The sequence below is a fragment of the Stegostoma tigrinum genome, chromosome 10 (genome assembly GCF_030684315.1).
Source record: "Stegostoma tigrinum isolate sSteTig4 chromosome 10, sSteTig4.hap1, whole genome shotgun sequence".
In the NCBI taxonomy this organism is placed as follows: Eukaryota; Metazoa; Chordata; class Chondrichthyes; order Orectolobiformes; family Stegostomatidae; genus Stegostoma; species Stegostoma tigrinum.
Window position 1 is genome coordinate 21,398,709 of NC_081363.1, and position 20,213 is coordinate 21,418,921.

General features: G+C 44.0%; 1 protein-coding gene across 1 annotated transcript in view; it reads right to left on the reverse strand.

Annotated features, from left to right (window-relative positions):
* The window catches only part of si:dkey-177p2.18 (phospholipase B1, membrane-associated), a 73,544-nt gene that overhangs the window by 40,450 nt on the left and 12,881 nt on the right, over positions 1-20,213 (reverse strand). The window contains exons 4-6 of the mRNA XM_048537635.1: positions 20,119-20,162; positions 6,056-6,176; positions 2,398-2,449 (exon numbers count right to left, since the gene is read on the reverse strand). Coding sequence (XP_048393592.1) covers positions 2,398-2,449; positions 6,056-6,176; positions 20,119-20,162 — 217 coding nt within the window. The remainder of the gene's footprint in view (positions 1-2,397; positions 2,450-6,055; positions 6,177-20,118; positions 20,163-20,213) is intronic.

Below are 20,213 nucleotides of genomic sequence, written 5' to 3' on the forward strand. Positions count from 1 at the left end.
CATTAGACTGTTGAATTCTATTCCCCAAATAATGGTGGAGACAGGGCCAATTGAATATCTTTAGAATTGAGTTATTTTATTGACAAGGGAGTCAAAAAATAATATCTTAAGGGTTTTTGTTTTGGCTAACTCCATGTTTCACTGAGTTTTTGGAGGGTTTGTTGCCATTAGATCCAAAAAGTGTACTTTACCAAACTTGCCTCATTAATCACTTACCAACTCCCTATGTCATTCCTCTATTACAATCTGTGCCCCATTTAACCACCCGCCAATCCCAGAATTACTTGTCATTCAGCAGCGTTCCAACAACTCCTTGGTGTCACCTACACCACACCTTCTTTAAAAAGCTGTTGTGGACAAGCACTGTCAGTCCAGAGCCCCCGATATGGCAGACAGGGGGACGTCAGTGGCAATGTTTATGGACAGGGTCTTGGAGGTGGGGGATGGTGCCAACACAGGTCTTCTCCACACCCACGCTCCAGAAATAGAAGCCTTGTGACCAGGCAGAGTAGACTCAATTGGCCAAAAGTTATTTTTTTTTCTTTATTCATTCATGGAGTGATGAGGGCATTGCCGGCGAGACAGCAATTGTTGCCTACCCCTAATTGCCCAGAGGGCAACCCTATTGCTGTGGCTCTGGAATCATATGTTAGGCCAGACCAGGTAAGGATGGCAGCTTTCTTCTCTAAAGGGCATTAGTGAACCAAATGGGTTATTCTAACAATCAACAGTGGATTCATGGCTATCATTAGCTTCTTAATTCCAGATATTTTGTTGAATTCAAATTCCACTATCTGCCATGGCAGGATTTGAAATCGATCTCTGGATTAACAGTCCAGTGATGATACCACTGGATCATCGCCTCCCCATATTAATTTATAAAATACATATTAAATTTAGAAATGTTAATATTACAGGTATTTTCTGATTCATACGCATTGTTATGTATCATAATGTAATACTATAATCACAAAAATTCCCAAAATATGGAAATGTCTACATCCAAAATATCCTTGATTGGGGAGATAACATTCTAATGGGGCTAAAAGTCGCTTATGTTTAGAAAGTCATACTTTTATTTGGCAAACCCATCAATAGAATTTGTAAGCATTTTATCCAGTCTTTAGCAATTAGGGTTTTTTTGCTGTTGAATTTCATTAACAGATTATTTAAGTACATTTTTCATTGCCTGTGGCTGAAGTTTAACCTTCGTGAAGAAAGTCCCAGAGTTTTAAATATAAATGACTGCCCTGAAATTTTTTAATCTAAAAATTCAAAAAGATGGCTGCAACTCTTTGCATCAATTAATACTTCAGAAGAAAGCATTTAGAAATAGATGCATTCCCAGCACAAATTACAGGAGTAAAACAAAGCAATGGGGTAATTTAAATCTGAATCCCTTGAGTGGAAATGGGCAGAATGGGGTGGAGTCCTGATTTTAGACTCCACCCAGTATTTCTCTGCACTCAGTATGTAGCATCTAGGGCGGTATTGGTGGCTCAATGGTTAACATGTTGCCTCACAGTTTCACGGACCTGAGTTTTATTCCAACCTTGGTTGACTGTGTGGGGTTTGCAAAATGTTCCTGTTTCTGCTGGGGGGCTTTTTTTCCTCCCATGATCCAAAGATGGTAAATGTGGGGTTACGAGGACAAGGTAGGGTTCTGGGTGGGATTCTGTTTGGAAGGTTCATGCAGACTTGATGGGCTGAATGGCCTGTAGATGCTCTCTGAAAATCAGAGATTGACATTTCTTTTTGTGATAGTTTGAGTTTGTGTTCATCAAAAAGGAAATTAGATGGAGAGATGCCCCTGCCCTGCCATGGCAGCACTACAGACCACTGTCTTTTAGAGGTTAGCACTAGCTTCCCTTTGGCAAGCCCAGAGACACAGGTAGAAATCATGAAAATAGGCCATGTGCCAGGTCCCAAACCTGTCACTTATGAGTTTCAGGCAAGGCTGTAAAGAAAATTTCTTCGTCCCCATATGATATCCAGAACACCTTTGAAGTTCATGTTAAATCTTTGAATACAAAGGAACAAACAATGGGTGCATGAATTCTAAAATAGAAACAGAAAATGCTGGAGATTTTCAGCAGTTCAGATAGCATCTGTGAAGAGGGATATAGAATTAACATGCCAGGGTTGTTGGCCTTTGTTCAGAATGTGATTGATGAATATTTCCAGCATATTCTGTTTTTCTTTCAAATCATTGAATGTCTTGTTTCTTTTTCCAAAGCTTGTTTTATCTTTAATGACATAGCATCTCTAGTTCACATAAATTATTTCTTGGTAATGGAACTTGGATTTTGCCAAATATGTGGAAATCTATTGGAAAACAAATTATTTTGTGATTATTTTAGAATCTGAGAAATTCAATTTGTTTCCTTTGGTACTCACAGGAAATGTTTTCATCGTGTCAACCAGACGCCGTGCTTGTTTGGGTAGATGGCTAGAAAAACATGGAATTTTAGTGATGAGATTATTTATGAAAGGCGAGATATACAAGTGAGTATTTGACTGAAAAGATAGCATTCTAGCCTCTAGATATGGAAGAACTATACAGTGGTGACGTTAAGTGGAGACTTAAGTTATCCAAATGGTATAATGTTAAAACAAAAGGAAACTGAAAGGAGGAATTCCTCCATTCAAGAGAACACCCTTGCCCACTATGTTCTGAAACCGAAGGATCTAAAGGTACATAAACCACCTAGGCTGGATGGACTACACCCCAAGTCTCTGAAGGAAATAGCTGAGGAGAATTTGGAAGCATTGGTGGTGATCTTTCAGGAGTCAGGGGGTGTCCCAGAGGACTAGAAAATAGCTAATACAACAGCCTTATTGAAGGGAGATGATGGGATGTTTTAGAAATTACCGGAGATGGTGGATCTAATGAATGGAATGCAAGGTTAAGGGTAAGCTGCAATGGAAGGGCTGTCCACACTTAGGATGTGTAAGTCACCTGGTGTGTATTCTTATGTACTAAGGGAATTTGGGATTGAAGTAACAGAAGCTTAATTTTCCGATCCTCCCGAGATATGGAAAAGGGAAAGGAGGATTCAAAAATACATTACGTAATGCCTTTGTTCACAAGCTGGTGACTTCACAACACTCAATTTAACATTAATGTCATTTAGGATTTGATAAATAATAAACAAGGAAAAAAATGAACAGACACTAGAGAGTTTTAAGATCAGTTCGGACAGCCTTCATGGAATTTGAAAGGCAAATTATGTTTGACTAATCTAATTTTTTTAATTGTGTTACAGAGTATGCAATCAATGTTGTCTTCATGGTTTTTAAGAAAGTACTTGACAAATTACCACATAAAATGTTTATTAATAAATTTGAAGATCATTAAATTGTCTTAAGAACAGACACAGTGAGCTTGGTAACTTGTTTTTCATAGTTGAGCACGGTAGATGGTGTTGTTCCAAAGGTCATTACTCAGATCACTGCTGTTTGATCTATATAAAAGCTCATACATAGGAATAGAAAGTAAAATTTCCAATTTGTTGTATGTATCAAAAATGCTGAAGTAGCAAGCAGTGAGTAAATTATCAATTGACTACAATGGGACATAGATAGGCCAGCATAGGACATAGAATGGTTAGACCAGTGGCAACTGGAATACAAGGCAAAGAATGAGGTGACACATTTTGGCAAAAGACTATGAGAAAGGGTCACTGGACACAAAATGTTAATTTTGAATTTTATTTCACAGATGCTGCCAGACCTGCTGAGTTTTTTCAGCAACTTCTGCGTTTGTTCCTGATTCACAGCATCTGCAGTTCTTTCATTTTTATGAAGTGATGCTGAATGTTTATAAAGTTCTGGGTTGGCTGTAGCTGGAAAATTGTTTCCAGTTCTGATCACTGCAATTTAATCATGACATGTTATTCATTAAATGGTGCAGTGGAGGTTTAGCAGAATTTTTCAAAGCATGTGGTCACTTAACTATGAAATTAGGTTAGAGAACGTGCCTCAAGCAAAGAGGGATGAGGGTACAATTGATTGAGGTGATGACAGGTTCTGATAAGGTGAACACTGGCTGTCTTAGGGAACACAGATTCAATATTTTGAGGAGGGCAATAGGGCGAGGAGGGGTGGGGTGGAAGTCGCTAGATTAGATCTAAATGTAAGGAAGAACGTGTTTATGTAGTGAGCAGTATTAATTTGGGATGTGCTGTCTCCAAGTATGATGAACACAGGGACAGTCAATGATTTAAAAAAAAAATTGGATGGTCGCTTGAGAGAAGTAATGGTTGAGGGCAATGAAGTTGGAACAGGGCATGGGATTAACTGTCCTCACTACAGATGGGCTGAATGCCTTCCTTCTGTCCTATATTGCCTCTCTGACTTTTGAAGCAGAAGGTGTTGGGATCAAACTCCGAGCTAAGTGGTATACCATGACTTTGTGTATAAGGTGACGGTGAGTTCAAATCCAGTTTTACGTTGCTGCCAAAGCCACAGTTAGATAAAGAGAGATGTAAGATGGGAAGTCAAATCACTGTCACATGTTTTACAATACTGCTAAGGTCAAAATCCATACGCAGGGATTTATTACATAGTCTAGGTACCCAATTGCACCAAAACAAATCACTATGGGACTTTGGTGTGGTTGAATTGACTACTGATTTAAGAAATTACTCCATAGTATTAATAAAACATTGACTTAAAATACTTTAGAATGTGCTGATGATGTGAACGATGCTAAAAAGGTGAGATTAAGAAGGACAGGTGAAACCATTGTCAAGATGAAGCTCTTAAGGCCCTCCTTAAACCTAATTGATGAAGCATTTGGTTAGTCCAATAACTCCTTCCCTACCACAACGTTTGTTTATATCTAATGCTTTTGTGAAGATTGTGGAGTTTTTGTTTTACTTTAAAAATATTACAGAAAGCAAGTTTATAACTGAAAGACTTTTCAATTGTTCTTTGATGTGCTCTTGAAAAAACAAACACCTCTTTTCCCTTCTTAATCTTCAACCTTTACATCCCACCATACATTAAGTTGTGCTTATCCAGTTCTGTCATTCTATTATCCAACCATATGAAGCACAGATACCACAAGATGTTCCACTGTGAACACTGGAACCAATATACCTTCTTGTGCAATTGTAGAAGTCTGTTCACTCATTTGCAATGCAGGATACCATACAAATAAGTCTCAGCAGAAGTGGCTCCTATCTTAGGTAACAATTTGTAGTTTGCTACATCATAGTAACTATACACAGGCCACATTAACTCATAGGCATATTAAAAATTACAAACTAGATGTAGAGAAGATACATGTGTTTCCATGAGGAAACAGTGATGAATTGCATATAATTCTCCACTCAGTGGCTATGTAACATAACGAGACTGGGCTGAGTTCATCGTCACTCAAATTTTAACTCTCTTGAACCCATTACCTTATATAATATGTCAATTTGACAAAATTAATCGAAAATACCTCCAGTCTCCCCCGACAACCTTCCAACTCACATTTCCTGTCCTCCTGGAGATGCTGTGTCACCAGCAACATCCCCAATACCCCCACAATCTTCTCCGCACCATGTCCCACGTACCCCTTTTCATTGGCAACCCCCAGTCCCTCCACATTCCACCCTACCCCGCAGCATCAGAACCCTCAGCACTGCATCAGCCATTGGAATTCTCTCCTTAAACCCGCTGTCATGTTTTCCCATTTTCAAGAATGCGCTCAAACATTGTCTCATCTACACATCTATGGCTGTCTCTCCTACATATTCCACTGATTTCTCAACAGTATCAGATCAACACCTCTGCAAAGTGCCTTGACAAGTTTGTTTTTCTATGTTATTGAAGCTTAAAAGAATTATTTGAGTTTGTATTACACTTTCCAAAACTGCAGTATACACTAAAATCATTTTTGCTGCATAACCATATTTTTACTTCAGCAAACGCAAAAGTGTTGATGATGGGTTCAGCAGTATGTGGCTGAATCAAATGTGGTCATTTGGAACTATTCGTGAGTGAGGTTATTTTGCAGTTAATAACAATTCTTATTATTTCCCCAAGATATTATAGAACTTACTATGTGTTAGCTCCAGTCACTGCAAAGTTAAATCCTGTCTGCTGTAGCGTTGGTGGTATTTGGTGGAAAGTTTTCCTTTTAGAATAGCCAGTGATGTTAGGATTGAAGAGTTTTAAGATATCTGAAATTAAAACAAATTTCATGCTTACTTTCTGTCACTAACGATAGAGAAAAACAAAAATCTTCATGGTTGGAATCTCGCCTTTGGCATCCATGTTCTATAATAATACATAGACAACACATTGTACAAATCTATAAAATACAGTCTAATAATGTCAAGTGTATGAATTAGCTCTTTCTGCAATCTGTTCTGCTACCTTGATGTACTCTGTATGGTATGATCTGCCCACATAGCACACAAAACAACACTTACCACTTATCTGGGTATGTTTGACAACAAACAATCAATCAATCAGTACTGAACAATTCTGGTTCTTGTTTAAATGCTATATTTTTATTCCCAGCTAAAAAGATCTCTTCTATGTGCAAATTCCCACTACCTAGATCAGAATCATACAAATTACAATATATGTAACACGTGGAATAGTTTTGAATAGAATAAATAATCTTCCTTTTAATTGAAGTCTTGTAACTGGATCTTTATTCAAGACGCTATTAGATCATTTCAATTGCACAGATAACTGCCCGACACTCTAATCCACGGTTTAATCTTTCATTCTTTGCTCAGAGAGTTGTGTGGATTTGGCATGTGCTGCCTAGGAATGTGATGGAGACAGATGTATATGAGGTTTCAAAAGAGAGCTGGACATATATTTGCAAGTGATGAATTTAAAGGGCTACAGAGATAGGGCTGGAGAATTGGTCTTGCTGGGTAGCAAGTTCAGGAGCTGATGCAGACACTATGGGTTGAACAACCTCCTTCTGTATTGTACAATTCTGTACTGACCTTCCCTAACGGATATTCACGGCCAGATAGGTTTTCATGGCAAGCAACAATGGATTCATAGTTATCATTAGACACCTAATTCCAAATTTTTATTGATTTCAAATTCCACCAATTGCTATGACAGAATCAAACCCAAGTCTGCAGAATATTGTCTGAGTCTCTGGATTAACAGTCCAGCAATAATACCACTGGGCCATCACCACTTCATCGCACTTATAGAATTAAGCAGTATGTGAGATATTAAATGTCTCAAACTTGTAGCAGAAACCTGCATACAGCTTTCAGCAACTTACTAAAACAAATCAACAAAGTCAAACCTTTACAGTGCAGATCTTCCAAGGAATGGACCACCATCGGATTTCCAGTCCACTCAAAAACTCTCCATTTCCAGCCAAGACTTCTAAGCTTGTTTTATCATGAAGTGTGCAGTGCAGAGTCCCTCAGAGATCTCCATTGTTCTACTGTGGAGTCAAAGGGAAACAAAGTACATCCTCTTCCTATTACTAGCTGCCATGTAAAGGTCCAGTATAAATGTTAGTGAATTTCTGAGTAGGTAAATGAATGAGTGAATGGATAGGATGACAGATGGGACAGTGGTTGAGGTAACTGGCTATATTTTTAGGGAATGTGAGATGCTAAGTGGATAAAGTAGCAGATGGGTAAACATACAGGTGGATAGGGTGGTAGATGCGCGAGATGGTAAGTGAATAGGGTAGCAAGTGGGTGAATTGGAGGATGGGCAGGGTGGAAGTGGGTAAAATGGCAAGTATGAGGTTGTAGCTGGTTAAGGTTATAAGTAGGAAGGTGGAAGAAGTGATAAGTAGTTGAGGTGGTAGATCATTATGTTTCTGGGTGAGTTGAGTGGTAGATAAATGAAGCCAGAGGCAGATCTAGAATGTAGCCAGATTGCCAGAGGCAGATAGCCTGGTGCATGTGGGCATAGACAAGGAAGGAGGGTGGAGTTGACAGTCAAGGAGTCAGTTTGAGTGATTGGAGTGTCAGTTGTCTAGTTACGATGAGTTAGATTAGATTTTATCCGTCTACCGTTTTTGGGTAACTATTACAGAATGGTAAAGTTAACTTGCAGACAATAGCAAAATTGGTGGTATAGTGGACAGTGAAGAAGGTTATCTGGGAATGCAGCGAGATGTTGATTAACTGGACAGGTGGGCTAAGGAAAGACAGATGGAGTGCAATTCAGATAAGTGTAAGATGTTGCATGTTGGAAAGACAAATCAGGGTAGGGCTTATGCAATCAGTGGCAGGGTCCTGGGAAGTGTTATGGAACAAAGACATGTAGAGGTACAGGTTCATAGCTCCTTGAAAATTAAATCACAGGTAGGCAGAATGGTGAAGAAGTCTCTCAGCATGCTAGCTTTCATTGATTAGAGCTTTGAGTATAGGAGTTGGGACATCTTGTTGCAGCTGTACAAGATGTTGGTGAGGCCACATTTAGAGTACTGTGTGCAGTTCTAGTTGCCCCACTAGAGGAAGAACATAATTAAACTAGAAGGAGTGCAGAAAATTTTTACTAGGATGCTTCCTAGACTGGAAAGTTTGAGTTATAAGGAGTGGTTGGATAGGCTGAGACTGAGGGGTGACCTTATAGAGGTATATAAAATCAAGAGAGCCATTGATAAGGTATATAGCTGACAGCTTTTCCCCATGGTAGGGGAGCCTAAAACTAAAGGGCATAGGTTTAAGGTGGGAGGGGAGAGATACAAAAGACTCCAGAAGGGCATCCTGTCACACAGAGGTTGGTGATTATCTGAAATAGGCTGTCAGACATAGCGGTGGAAGCAAATACAATTCTGTCATTCAAAAAACATTTAGGCAGGTACTTGCTTGGTATTGGCATGCATGGATATGGACCGAATGCAAGCAAGTGGGACTAGTTTAAACTGTGAAAACTGGGCGGCATAGACAAGTTGGGCTGAAGGGCATGTTTCATGCTGTAGATCTCTATGACCCTATGACTCTGCACCTGTACTCTAGCTCAATATTGAAGTCTGACATGGAAGGTTCCAGGAAGCAGGGGAGATGCCCATTAGAAGTTGGAACTTCTTAAGCAATTCCCTCTGGCTTAGTGAATTGGGACTTTGCAGAATTCTGGTGTGACTCTCTGGTCTTACATTTGCTTCAAAGCTCCAGGGACCAGAAGCTTTGGGCCAATGTGAGCTGCTTTTCGGAGGCAATGAAAATAATTTTCCTAGGGTACATAGGACCTTCCTGGTGCTAGTTAATAAACATGAGCCCCACCAAGACAAAGCAATTTCCAATGTATGAAAGGCACTACTCTTATACCCTATGGTCCAGTGAAAAATAGGCAAATGCTTTGAACACCAGTCAGATAAAGATGGTCAGCTGAGCAGTTTTGATGACTCTGTCTAAACACAAAAGCATAAAACTTACATAATTCAGGAAATAATGGCAATCACACAAGCACAGTGGCACAGTGGTTAGCACTGCTGCTCCACCACGCCATGGACCTGGGTCCAATTCCATCCTCGGGTGACTGTCTGTGTGGAGTTTGCACGTTCTCCCTGAGTCTGTGTGGGTTTGCTCCAGTTTCCTCCCACAGTCCAAAGACATGCAGGTTAGGTGGCCATGCTAAATTGCCCATAGTGTTCAGGGAGGTGTGGATTGTGGTGGGGTGAGTCTGGGTGGGATGCTCCAAGATTCGGTGTGGACATGTTGGGCCGAAGGGCCTGTTCCCACAGTGTAGGGATTCTAATTCTAATTAGGTTTTTTCTTTGCCATAATCACAGCAGATGTCAATACTGAACAAGATACCAGATTGAAACCTGAATTATTAATGAGCCATACAATCAAGGAGGCATCTAGACTTCTTGGGAGCAAATTCACAAGAACAACTTCAAAAACTCTTTGTAACAGACAAGCTGCAAAATATAAATTAAACGTAACATTATAGATTCTTCTTAACACAGCACAATTCTAACCCACAATAACCATTAGAAAATTATATTCGCTTTGTGTTCAAGGCATTTTTTTTTGAAGTGCCATCACAATATTAGCAGGACATCATACATTATCCTTTACAAAAGGCTATTGTATCAATATTGGAACCACTACGGGCTGAATTTTCATTTGCAGGAAAAGACAAGCTGGGGCCCAGGACCGCAATGGAAATTGCATTCCTAGTCAGCATCACTGGTTTCTCTGGCAATTGTGCATAGCTCAGCTAACAATCCACAAATTATTACCTTTGTAGTTCTGCTTTTTAACTTGGATCATAATCCCTCAAGCCTTCTCAGCAGAATATCATATCTATGTAATTGCTTCCTATTTAGACCAGAGCAACTGAATGCCTCCTCCCTCGTTCTCAATTTCCTCTCCAGCTATGAGGAAATAGCTTTAACCTTGATATTGGGCAAGAAACATAATCTTGGATTGGTCACAACTGCAGAGAACTGTAATTATCCCACGAACTAGACCATGCCTTATTACAATCATATTCTTTTCACATCTGTTTTTGAATGGGCTTATACACCATGATGCCACATGGATATGGTTTTCTGAGAGTACAATGCTCTTCACAAAATCTAGCATGCTAACATGCACATAAGAAGCAGGACAAATCCAACCCAGCCAATTACTGTCCCCTCAGTCTATTCTTGATTATTGGTAAAGTGATGGAAGGTGTCATCAAGAATGCTCTGCTCAGCCATAACCTGCTCAGTGACGCCCAGTTTGGGTTCTGCCAGGGTCACTCAGCTCCTGCTCTCATTACAATCATGGATAAAAGAGCTGAATTCAAGAGGTGAGATAAGAGTGACAGCTCTTGACATCAAGGCTACATTCAGCCAAGTGTGACATCAAAGAGGCCTGGCAAAACTGGAATCAAGGTGAATCTGGGGGCAAATTCTCTCTCTGGTGGTTAAAGTCATACCTGACACATAGGAAGATGGTCATGGTTGTTGGATGACAGTCATCTCAGCTTCAGGACATCTCTGCCGGAGTTCCTCAGGGTAGTGTCCTAAGCCCAATCATCTTCAGCTACCTCATCAATACCTCCATCAGAAGGTCAGAAGTGAGGGTGTTCATCGATGATTTCATAATGTTCAACACCATTTGTGACTCCTCAGATCATGAAGCAGTCCATGCTCAAATACAATAAGAACTGGACAATACCTAGGCTTTGCTCACAAATGGCAAGCAAGCATTCATGCCACACAAATGCCAGGTCAAGACCATCACCAGTAAGAGATAATCTAACCACTGCCCTTTGACATTCAATGGTATTAACATCACTGAATCACCCACTATCAATATCCTTGGGGTTATCAATGACCAGAAACTCAAATGAACTCACAACATAAACACAGTGGCTACCAGGGTGGGTCAGAAGCTAGGAAAACTGTGGCGAGTAACACACTTCTTTGACTACCCAGGGTCTGTCCACCGTCCACGAGGCACAAGTCAGGAGTGTGATGGAATACTCCCCATTTGTCTGGATGAGTGCAACCCCAACAACACTCAGGAAGCTTGACACCATCCAGGACAAAGCAGCCCGCTTGATTGATACTACATCCACAAGTATCCAATCCCTTCATCGCCGATGCTACAGTGTGTACCATGTACAAGATGCACTGCAGAAATTCACCAAAGATCCTCTTTCAGCACCTTCCAAAACCATGACCACTCCATCTAGAAGGACAAAGACAGCAAATATATGTGAACACCACCATCTTCAAGTTCCCCTCCAAGCCACTCACCATCCTCACTTGGAAATATGTCGCAAATGGACACCACCCAGCAAGATGGCGGCAAGGTAAGTCGTTCTACTTGGATCTCCACTCGGCTTGCCAGTTCCCTCTCCTTTTCCTTTCTTTTACACTTCTTCTTCTCTCACCTCTCTGCAGTAATTCTATTCCCCAGCCCCCAACTCCCCCACCCTTTTAACTATCTACATAAGGAGTCAGGAAGGAGTCAGGTCGCTACCAGGAACAACATGATGGGAGCTGAATGCACAAGTCTTGTCCTGCAGCAACAGTCGATAAAGCATGGGCTGGAGCAATGGTGATGGATCAAGATTGGGCTGGTTCAGTGGCGAAAACAGGCCAGTGAGGCAGTGATGGTGAGAGCAGGTGGGTGAGGCAGTGACGGTGAGAGCGGCCCGGCGAGGCAGTGACGGTGAGAGCGGCCCGGCGAGGCTGTGACGGTGAGAGCAGGTTGGTGAGGCAGATGGTGAGAGCAGGTAGGTGAGGCAGCGATGGTGAGGGCTGCTGATGAGGGGGCAGCAGTCGGTGGCGAGAATGGGCTGGTGAGGGGGCAGCAGTCGGTGGCGAGAATGGGCTGGTGAGGGGGCTGCAGTCGGTGGCGAGAATGGGCTGGTGAGGGGGCAGCAGTCGGTGGTGAGAATGGGCTGGTGAGGGGGCTGCAGTCAGTGGCGAGAATGGGCTGGTGAGGGGGCAGCAGTCGGTGGCGAGAATGGGCTGGTGAGGGGGCTGCAGTCAGTGGCGAGAATGAGCTGGTGAGGGGGCAGCAGTCGGTGGCGAGAATGGGCTGGTGAGGGGGCAGCAGTCGGTGGTGAGAACAAGCCCTTTCCCATGGCAACAGCAGCCTCCCGGGTGTCCTGGCGATTGGGCCAGCGCCCGCACTATTGTGGAGATGGGGCTTGGGACTCTTGCTTATCTTTTCGTTCTGTTAAATCTTTTAATTCTGACTTTTGTAACCAGGTGGGGGCCAGTGAATGAGAGATAATGGGAACTGCAGATGCTGGGGAATCCAAGACAATAAAGTTTGATGCTGGATGAACACAGCAGGCCTTCATCCATGGCAGCTTTGTGCACTTTTCACTGCACTTCTGTATTCCTACACTTAGAACATGTGACAAATAAATCAATCTAAATCTAAATCATGAGGTCCAGCTTGTTGACCTTGTTACAATCATTATGTCCTTCCACCTTTGAGTCTGAGGACACAGGCCAGTTTATTATTTATATCTCCTCTTGGGGCGTTTTACTAACAGGCCAGGTTCCTCCAACTCTGCTTCTGATCCAGGCAGCATGTAAGACACAGTAGCTCACATCTTGTACCCAGAGCATCATGGAAAAAATTCATTCTCTTCTTCAGGCAGCATCATGATAGTATTAGCTCATAGGTGGTCCAATGGAGAGAAATGCCCAATGGCATATGCTGGACTTTAGCTAATGCAGAATGAAAATATGCACAGATAGAGAAAGAAGGCTTGGCTAAGCAACCATTTCCAAGGCTGACACTTTTTTAATAGTTGATGCAAAGGTATCAGGGTGGAGGCTAGGATATGTACGACTTTTCCGTAATAATTCATCAGCCCAAGAAAAGCCCTAAGCTCTAATATAATATGGGCCGGACAGATTTGATCGCTCTCACTTTAACTTCCAATGGGTGTAACCAGTCTTCTCGATTCTGTAGACCAAGTAGGTCACTTGGGATGCCTGGAACACATTTTTTTTCCCATTCTTAGACACATGTCTGCCTGGAAGAAACATTTAAATACTATATTCAAGTCCTCTAAGCTGTTCTTATTGGTCATGCATATTATTTGAATGACAACCAGACAAATGGCAACATGGGGTTAACCTTGTAAAATGTTCTCTATTGTCCACTGAAGAATTGCACAGACAGACAATACCCCAAATGGCAGCCTTGCATTTTTGTACAAACCCTTATTGGTATTAACTGTCACATACTTCTGGAAATCATCACCTAACTGTAATTGCAAGTATGCATGCCTCATGCCCAGCTTTATACACAGAACTGGTATACTCCTGCCAGTTTTGCGTATATTAATCCTCTATGCAAAGGATTTTTTTTACTTTTATCAGCTGTTCAAAGCAGTTTACCATTTGTTGAAAATCCCTACAAACGCATACTGACCTGTTGAGCTTCACTTTCAGTATGCCTGGTGCTGCTAATTCCATAAGCTGTTCCTTTGCTTCCCAGCCTCATGATTTCTGCCTCTACCTTTGCTCGTAAAGAAAGTTGCACTGTGTGGGCCTTGCAAAATCAGGATTTGAACGTGCCGATATTGGACTGGGGTGGACAAAGTCAGAAGTCAGAAGTGACACAATGAGAGTGATAATGGGAACTGCAGATGCTGGAGAATCCAAGATAATAAAATGTGAAGCTGGATGAACACAGCAGGCTAAGCAGCATCTCAGGAGCACAAAAGCTGACGTTTCAGGCCTAGACCCTTCATCAGAGAGGGGGATGGGGTGAGGGTTCTGGAATAAATAGGGAGAGAGGGGGAGGTGGATCAAAGATGGAGAGAAAAGAAGATAGGTGGAGAGGAGAGTATAGGTGGGGAGGTAGGGAAGGGATAGGTCATTCCAGGGAAGACGGGCAGGTCAAAGAGGTGGGATGAGGTTAGTAGGTAGGAGATGGAGGCTTGGGGTGGGAGGAAGGGATGGGTGAGAGGAAGAACAGGTTAGGGAGGCAGAGACAGGTTGGACTGGTTTTGGGATGCAGTGGGTGGAGGGGAAGAGCTGGGCTGGTTGTGTGGTGCAGTGGGGGGAGGGGACGAGCTGGACTGGTTTTGGGATGCGGTGGGGGAAGGGGAGATTTTGAAGCTGGTGAAGTCCACATTGATACCTTTGGGCTGCAGGATTCCCAAGCGGAATATGAGTTGCTGTTCCTGCAACCTTCGGGTGGCATCATTGTGGCACTGCAGGAGGCACATGATGGACATGTCAATTAAAGAATGGGAGGGGGAGTGGAAATGGTGTGCGACTGGGAGGTACAGTTGTTTATTGTGAACCGAGCGGAGGTGTTCTGCAAAGCGGTCCCCAAGCCTCCGCTTGGTTTCCCCAATGTAGAGGAGGCCACACCGGGTACAATGGATACAGTATACCACATTGGCAGATGTGCAGGTGAACCTCTGCTTAATATGGAAAGCCATCTTCGGGCCTGGGATAGGGGTGAGGGAGGAGGTGTGAGGGCAAGTGTAGCATTTCCTGCGGTTGCAGGGGAAGGTGCCGGGTGTGGTGGGGTTGGAGGGCAGTGTGGAGCGAACAAGGGAGTCACGGAGAGAGCGGTCTCTCCGGAAAGCAGACAAGGGTGGGGATGGAAAAATGCCTTGGGTGGTGGGGTCGGATTGTAGATGGAGGAAGTGTCGGTGGATGATGCGTTGTATCTAGAGGTTGGTGGGGTGGTGTGTGAGAACGAGGGGGATCGTCTTTGGGCGGTTGTGGTGGGGGCGGGGTGAGAGGGATGTGTTGCGGGAAATACGGGAGACGCGGTCAAGGGCGTTCTCGACCACTGTGGGGGGGAAGTTGTGGTCCTTGAAGAACTTGGACATCTGGGATGTGCGGGAGTGGAATGCCTCATCGTGGGAGCAGATGCGGCGGAGGCGGAGGAATTGGGAATAGGGGATGGAATTTTTGCAGGAGGCTGGGTGGGAGGAGGTGTATTCTAGGTAGCTGTGGGAGTCAGTGGGCTTGAAATGGACATCAGTTACAAGCTGGTTGCTGAGATGGAGACCGAGAGGTCCAGGAAGGTGAGGGATGTGCTGGAGATGGCCCAGGTGAACTGAAGGTTGGGGTCAAAGGTGTTGGTGAAGTGGATGAACTGTTTGAGCTCTTCTGGGGAGCAAGAGGCAGCGCCGATACACTCATCAATGTAACAGAGGTAGAGGTGGGGTTTGGGGCCTGTGTAGGTGCGGAAGAGGGACTGTTCCATGTAACCTAAAAAGAGGCAGGCATAGCTGGGGCCCATGCGGGTGAACTTCCTACAGAAATATGGCACAGTGGTAGTATGGGGCAGTGACCTCCACATCGCCGAGGCCAAACGCCAACTCTCCGACACCTCCTCCTACAGCCCCCTCGATCATGACCCCACACCCGTGCACAAAACCATCATCTCTAACACCATTCATGACCTCATCACCTCAGCGGACCTCCCACCCACAACCTCCAATCTCATTGTTCCCCAACCCCGCATGGCCCGTTTCTATCTCCTTCCCAAAATCCACAAACCTGCCTGCCCTGGTTGACCCATTGTCTCAGCCTGTTCCTGCCCCACCGAACTCATCTCCATCTATCTGGACTCCATTTTCTCCCCTTTGGTCCATGAACTCCCCACCTATGTCCGTGACAACACCCACGCCGTCCACCTCCTCCAGGACTTCCAATTCCCTGGCCCCCAACACCTCATATTCACCATGCACGTCCAGTCCCTATACACCTGTATTCCACATGCAGATGGCCTCAAGGCCCTCCGCTTCTTCTTGTCCCACATGCCCGACCAGTCCCCCTCCACCGACACCCTCATCCGCGTAGCCAAACTCGCCCTCACGCTCAACAACTTCTCTTTCGATTCCTCCCACTTCCTACAGACAAAGGGAGTGGCCATGGGCACCTGCATGGGCCCCAGTTATGCCTGCCTCTTTGTAGGTTACGTGGAACAGTCCCTCTTCCGCACCTACACAGGCCCCAAACCCCATCTCTTCCTCCGTTACATTGATGACAGTATCAGCGCTGCCTCTTGCTCCCCAGAAGAGCTCAAACAGTTCATCCACTTCACCAACACCTTCCACCCCAACCTTCAGTTCACCTGGGCCATCTCCAGCACATCCCTCACCTTCCTGGACCTCTCAGTCTCCATCTCAGCAACCAGCTTGTAACTGATGCCCATTTCAAGCCCACTGACTCCCACAGCTACCTAGAATACACCTCTTCCCACCCAGACTCCTGCAAAAATTCCAACCCCTATTCCCAATTCCTCCGCCTCCGCCTCATCTGCTCCCACGATGAGGCATTCCACTCCCGCACATCCCAGATGTCCAAGTCCTTCAAGGACAGCAACTTTCCCCCCACAGTGGTCGAGAACGCCCTTGACCGCGTCTCCCGTATTTCCCGCAACACATCCCTCACACCCCGCCCCCGCCACAACCGCCCAAAGACGATCCCCCTCGTTCTCACACACCACCCCACCAACCTCCGGATATAACGCATCTTCCTCCGACACTTCCGCCATCTACAATCCGACACCACCACCCAAGACATTTTTCCATCCCCACCCTTGTCTGCTTTCCGGAGAGACCGCTCTCTCCGTGACTCCCTTGTTCGCTCCACACTGCCCTCCATCCCCACCACACCCGGCACCTTCCCCTGCAACCGCAGGAAATGCTACACTTGCCCCCACACCTCCTCCCTCACCCCTGTCCCAGGCCCGAAGATGGCTTTCCATATTAAGCAGAGGTTCACCTGCACATCTGCCAATGTGGTATACTGTATCCATTGTACCCGGTGTGGCCTCCTCTACATTGGGGAAACCAAGCGGAGGCTTGGGGACCACTTTGCAGAACACCTCCAGTCGCACACCATTTCCACTCCTCCTCCCATTCTTTAGATGACATGTCCATCATGTGCCTCCTGCAGTGCCACAATGATGCCACCCGAAGGTTGCAGGAACAGCAACTCATATTCCACTTGGGAATCCTGCAGCCCAATGGTATCAAAGTGGACTTCACCAGCTTCAAAATCTCCCCTTCCCCCACCGCATCCCAAAACCAGTCCAGCTCGTCCCCTCCCCCCACTGCACCACACAACCAGCCCAGCTCTTCCCCTCCACCCACTGCATCCCAAAACCAGTCCAACCTGTCTCTGCCTCCCTAAACTGTTCTTCCTCTCACCCATCCCTTCCTCCCACCCCAACCCTCCATCTCCTACCTACTAACCTCATCCCACCTCCTTGACCTGCCCGTCTTCCCTGGAATGACCTATCCCTTCCCTACCTCCCCACCTATACTCTCCACCCCACCTATCTTCTTTTTTCTGCATCTTTGGTCCGCCTCACCCTCTCTCCCTATTTATTCCAGAACCCTCACCCCATCCCCCTCTCTGATGAAGGGTCTAGGCCCGAAATGTCAGCTTTTGTGCTCCTGAGATGCTGCTGGGCCTGCTGTGTTCATCCAGCTTCATATTTTATTACCGTGACACAATGAGAGGTTTATTTGAAATCCCAAGCTTGTGGAGCGCTGCTCCTTCATCAGATGAAATGGAGGGATGCGCACAAACACAAAATTTACATGCAGAGAGACAATGGGAAGATAATTCCAGGTTATTAAGAGTGTCAAAAGATAAATGCAATACCTTGTCTATTGACATTCCTAATTTCCTGGAATTATCTTACCATTATCTCTCTCTAAATTCTGTGTTTGTGTGCTTCTTTCCACTTCACCTGATGAAGGAGCAGTGCTTCAAACCTTGTCATTTCGACTATAACCCAGTGTTGTGTGCCTTCTGATTTTGCAGAATCAAGGAATTGCTTCCTGACGAACATGCAAGGTGGCCTTGGCTTCTTACTAGACCTTCCTGACAAATCTCTGGATATTTAATTAGGACCTTGCTCAGACAGCAATTTTCTTATTAAAAAATGTTAAGCTTATCCGGGTGAATCTTTCTCAAACAATTTCACCCGATCAAGCTTGGACCTGAGTCTTTTACTACAATCACTGGTAACTGAACCAACTGTTTGTCATAAAAGACTGGAACTGAAGTTGTACCCCTAATTTGTAAGGGTTCCCTGGTATAGGCTTTCAGTCTAGCCAAGGTTTTGGGCAAACGTAAGGGTTGGATTGCAGGCCAAATTTTGTTAATGGCTAGTTCTGATGTCACTGAAATGACTATACCGATATAGACCTCCATTCGACCTGGGTGGTCATTTAACTAGATGGTTCTGATTTGGATTTTGCTAAGCAATTTAACTGCTCCAAACCAGATGTAGGTGGACTTTCCAAGGTGTGCACTCCTGTGGATATAAGCCTATGAATGATCTAAGTCAATTTAAGTCATGGGACTCTTTTGCTGTCTTGAGTCTATATACGGCAGCAAATATAAAGGCTTGCCAGCCCAGATCCTGAAGAAACTCTTAATTGTATGGCTCACATTTGACTTTGTTTTAGGGTTTTGCTGTGGGCTGACCTAAAGTCCCTCTGTTCAGGATATGTCCTGAGTGAGACTCTGCAAAAGCCTTCACTCAAGTTCCTCAAGCTCAGTCGGACTGGCGAGGGTGTCCACTCCCATTGGGATACCCTGCAAATCAAATACTCCACTTACCACAGTTTCCAATGAGAAAGCTAATTGTAGTGCCTGTTTGAAGTCTAGTCGAGCTTCAGCTAGCACTTTAGCATGCTTAAATTATTAATCCCACATACCAAGTGGTCTTTCAGCATCTCATTAAGGGTTAAAACAACTTTATCTCCCTCTGCTAGTTGTCTTAATCTTGTCAAAAATTCTGATACAGATTCACCTCATGCTCAAATTATCGAGTCAAGCCGATAGCATCTCAGACTTAGGGAAAGTTTGGAGTCGTATTATTCCTTAACCAAATCTATCAAATTTTGAAAGACTTTATAGTATCTGGCACCTCAGGGAAAGTTAGGCTCCTAATAACTGAAAAAGGCTGTGGGTCCAAAGACTGGCAGGAGAATTACTCATTGCTTTTCATCTGGCCCAATGCTGTTTATTTCTCAGAAAAAAAACGCATTCTTTCCACATACTGAGCCGAGTCTTCAAAAGAATGATCAAATGAGTGAAGCTTCCCAAATAACGACATGATGTCAAAAATGTTTATTCCCAACTCAAAGATTACTGTTGCAAGCAATTCTCTTCAGGAGTATGCTCTTCTCTTGTCGCCATTGAAATCATTCAACAAACACTGGTATCCCATCATCAGGTCACCCATCATTTGCACATTATTTGGCACTGATCCAGGTCCCTTAGAGCCTGCTGTCAGAAGGACAAGAACCTCTGACACTCCTGACAATATCTGTAAGCCAGAGCTCCCTGATTGAACTAGATTAACAGGCACAGCCAGGGAACTCATATTCTATCAGACTCCTCTGGCTGACTTTGTTACAATCACTACAGCCTGTGTTTCTTTTCTCCCTGTTCATCCTGTAGACTAATTCATTTTGATAAAATATTGGGTGCGCATTTTAACAGGAAATATAAGTCTTATTTTATGCATAGTAATTATCATATTAAGTAAAAAGTAATGTTTACCAATAATGAAATACCCTGCAATCCGTGTAACCCTGTTCTCAGACATAACTAAACTATTCCACCAGAGATCCAGATGATGATAACAACGGAACTTGGCTCAACATCAGGGAGACACAATTGGGTCTGTAAATCTTCTTCATACTTACTTGGAAGGGTAATAACTGCACTAAATGTTCCATAGCCGCCAATACTATAAGAAAGTCAAAAGGTACAATGATTATTGTCATATTTTGAAAAGGTG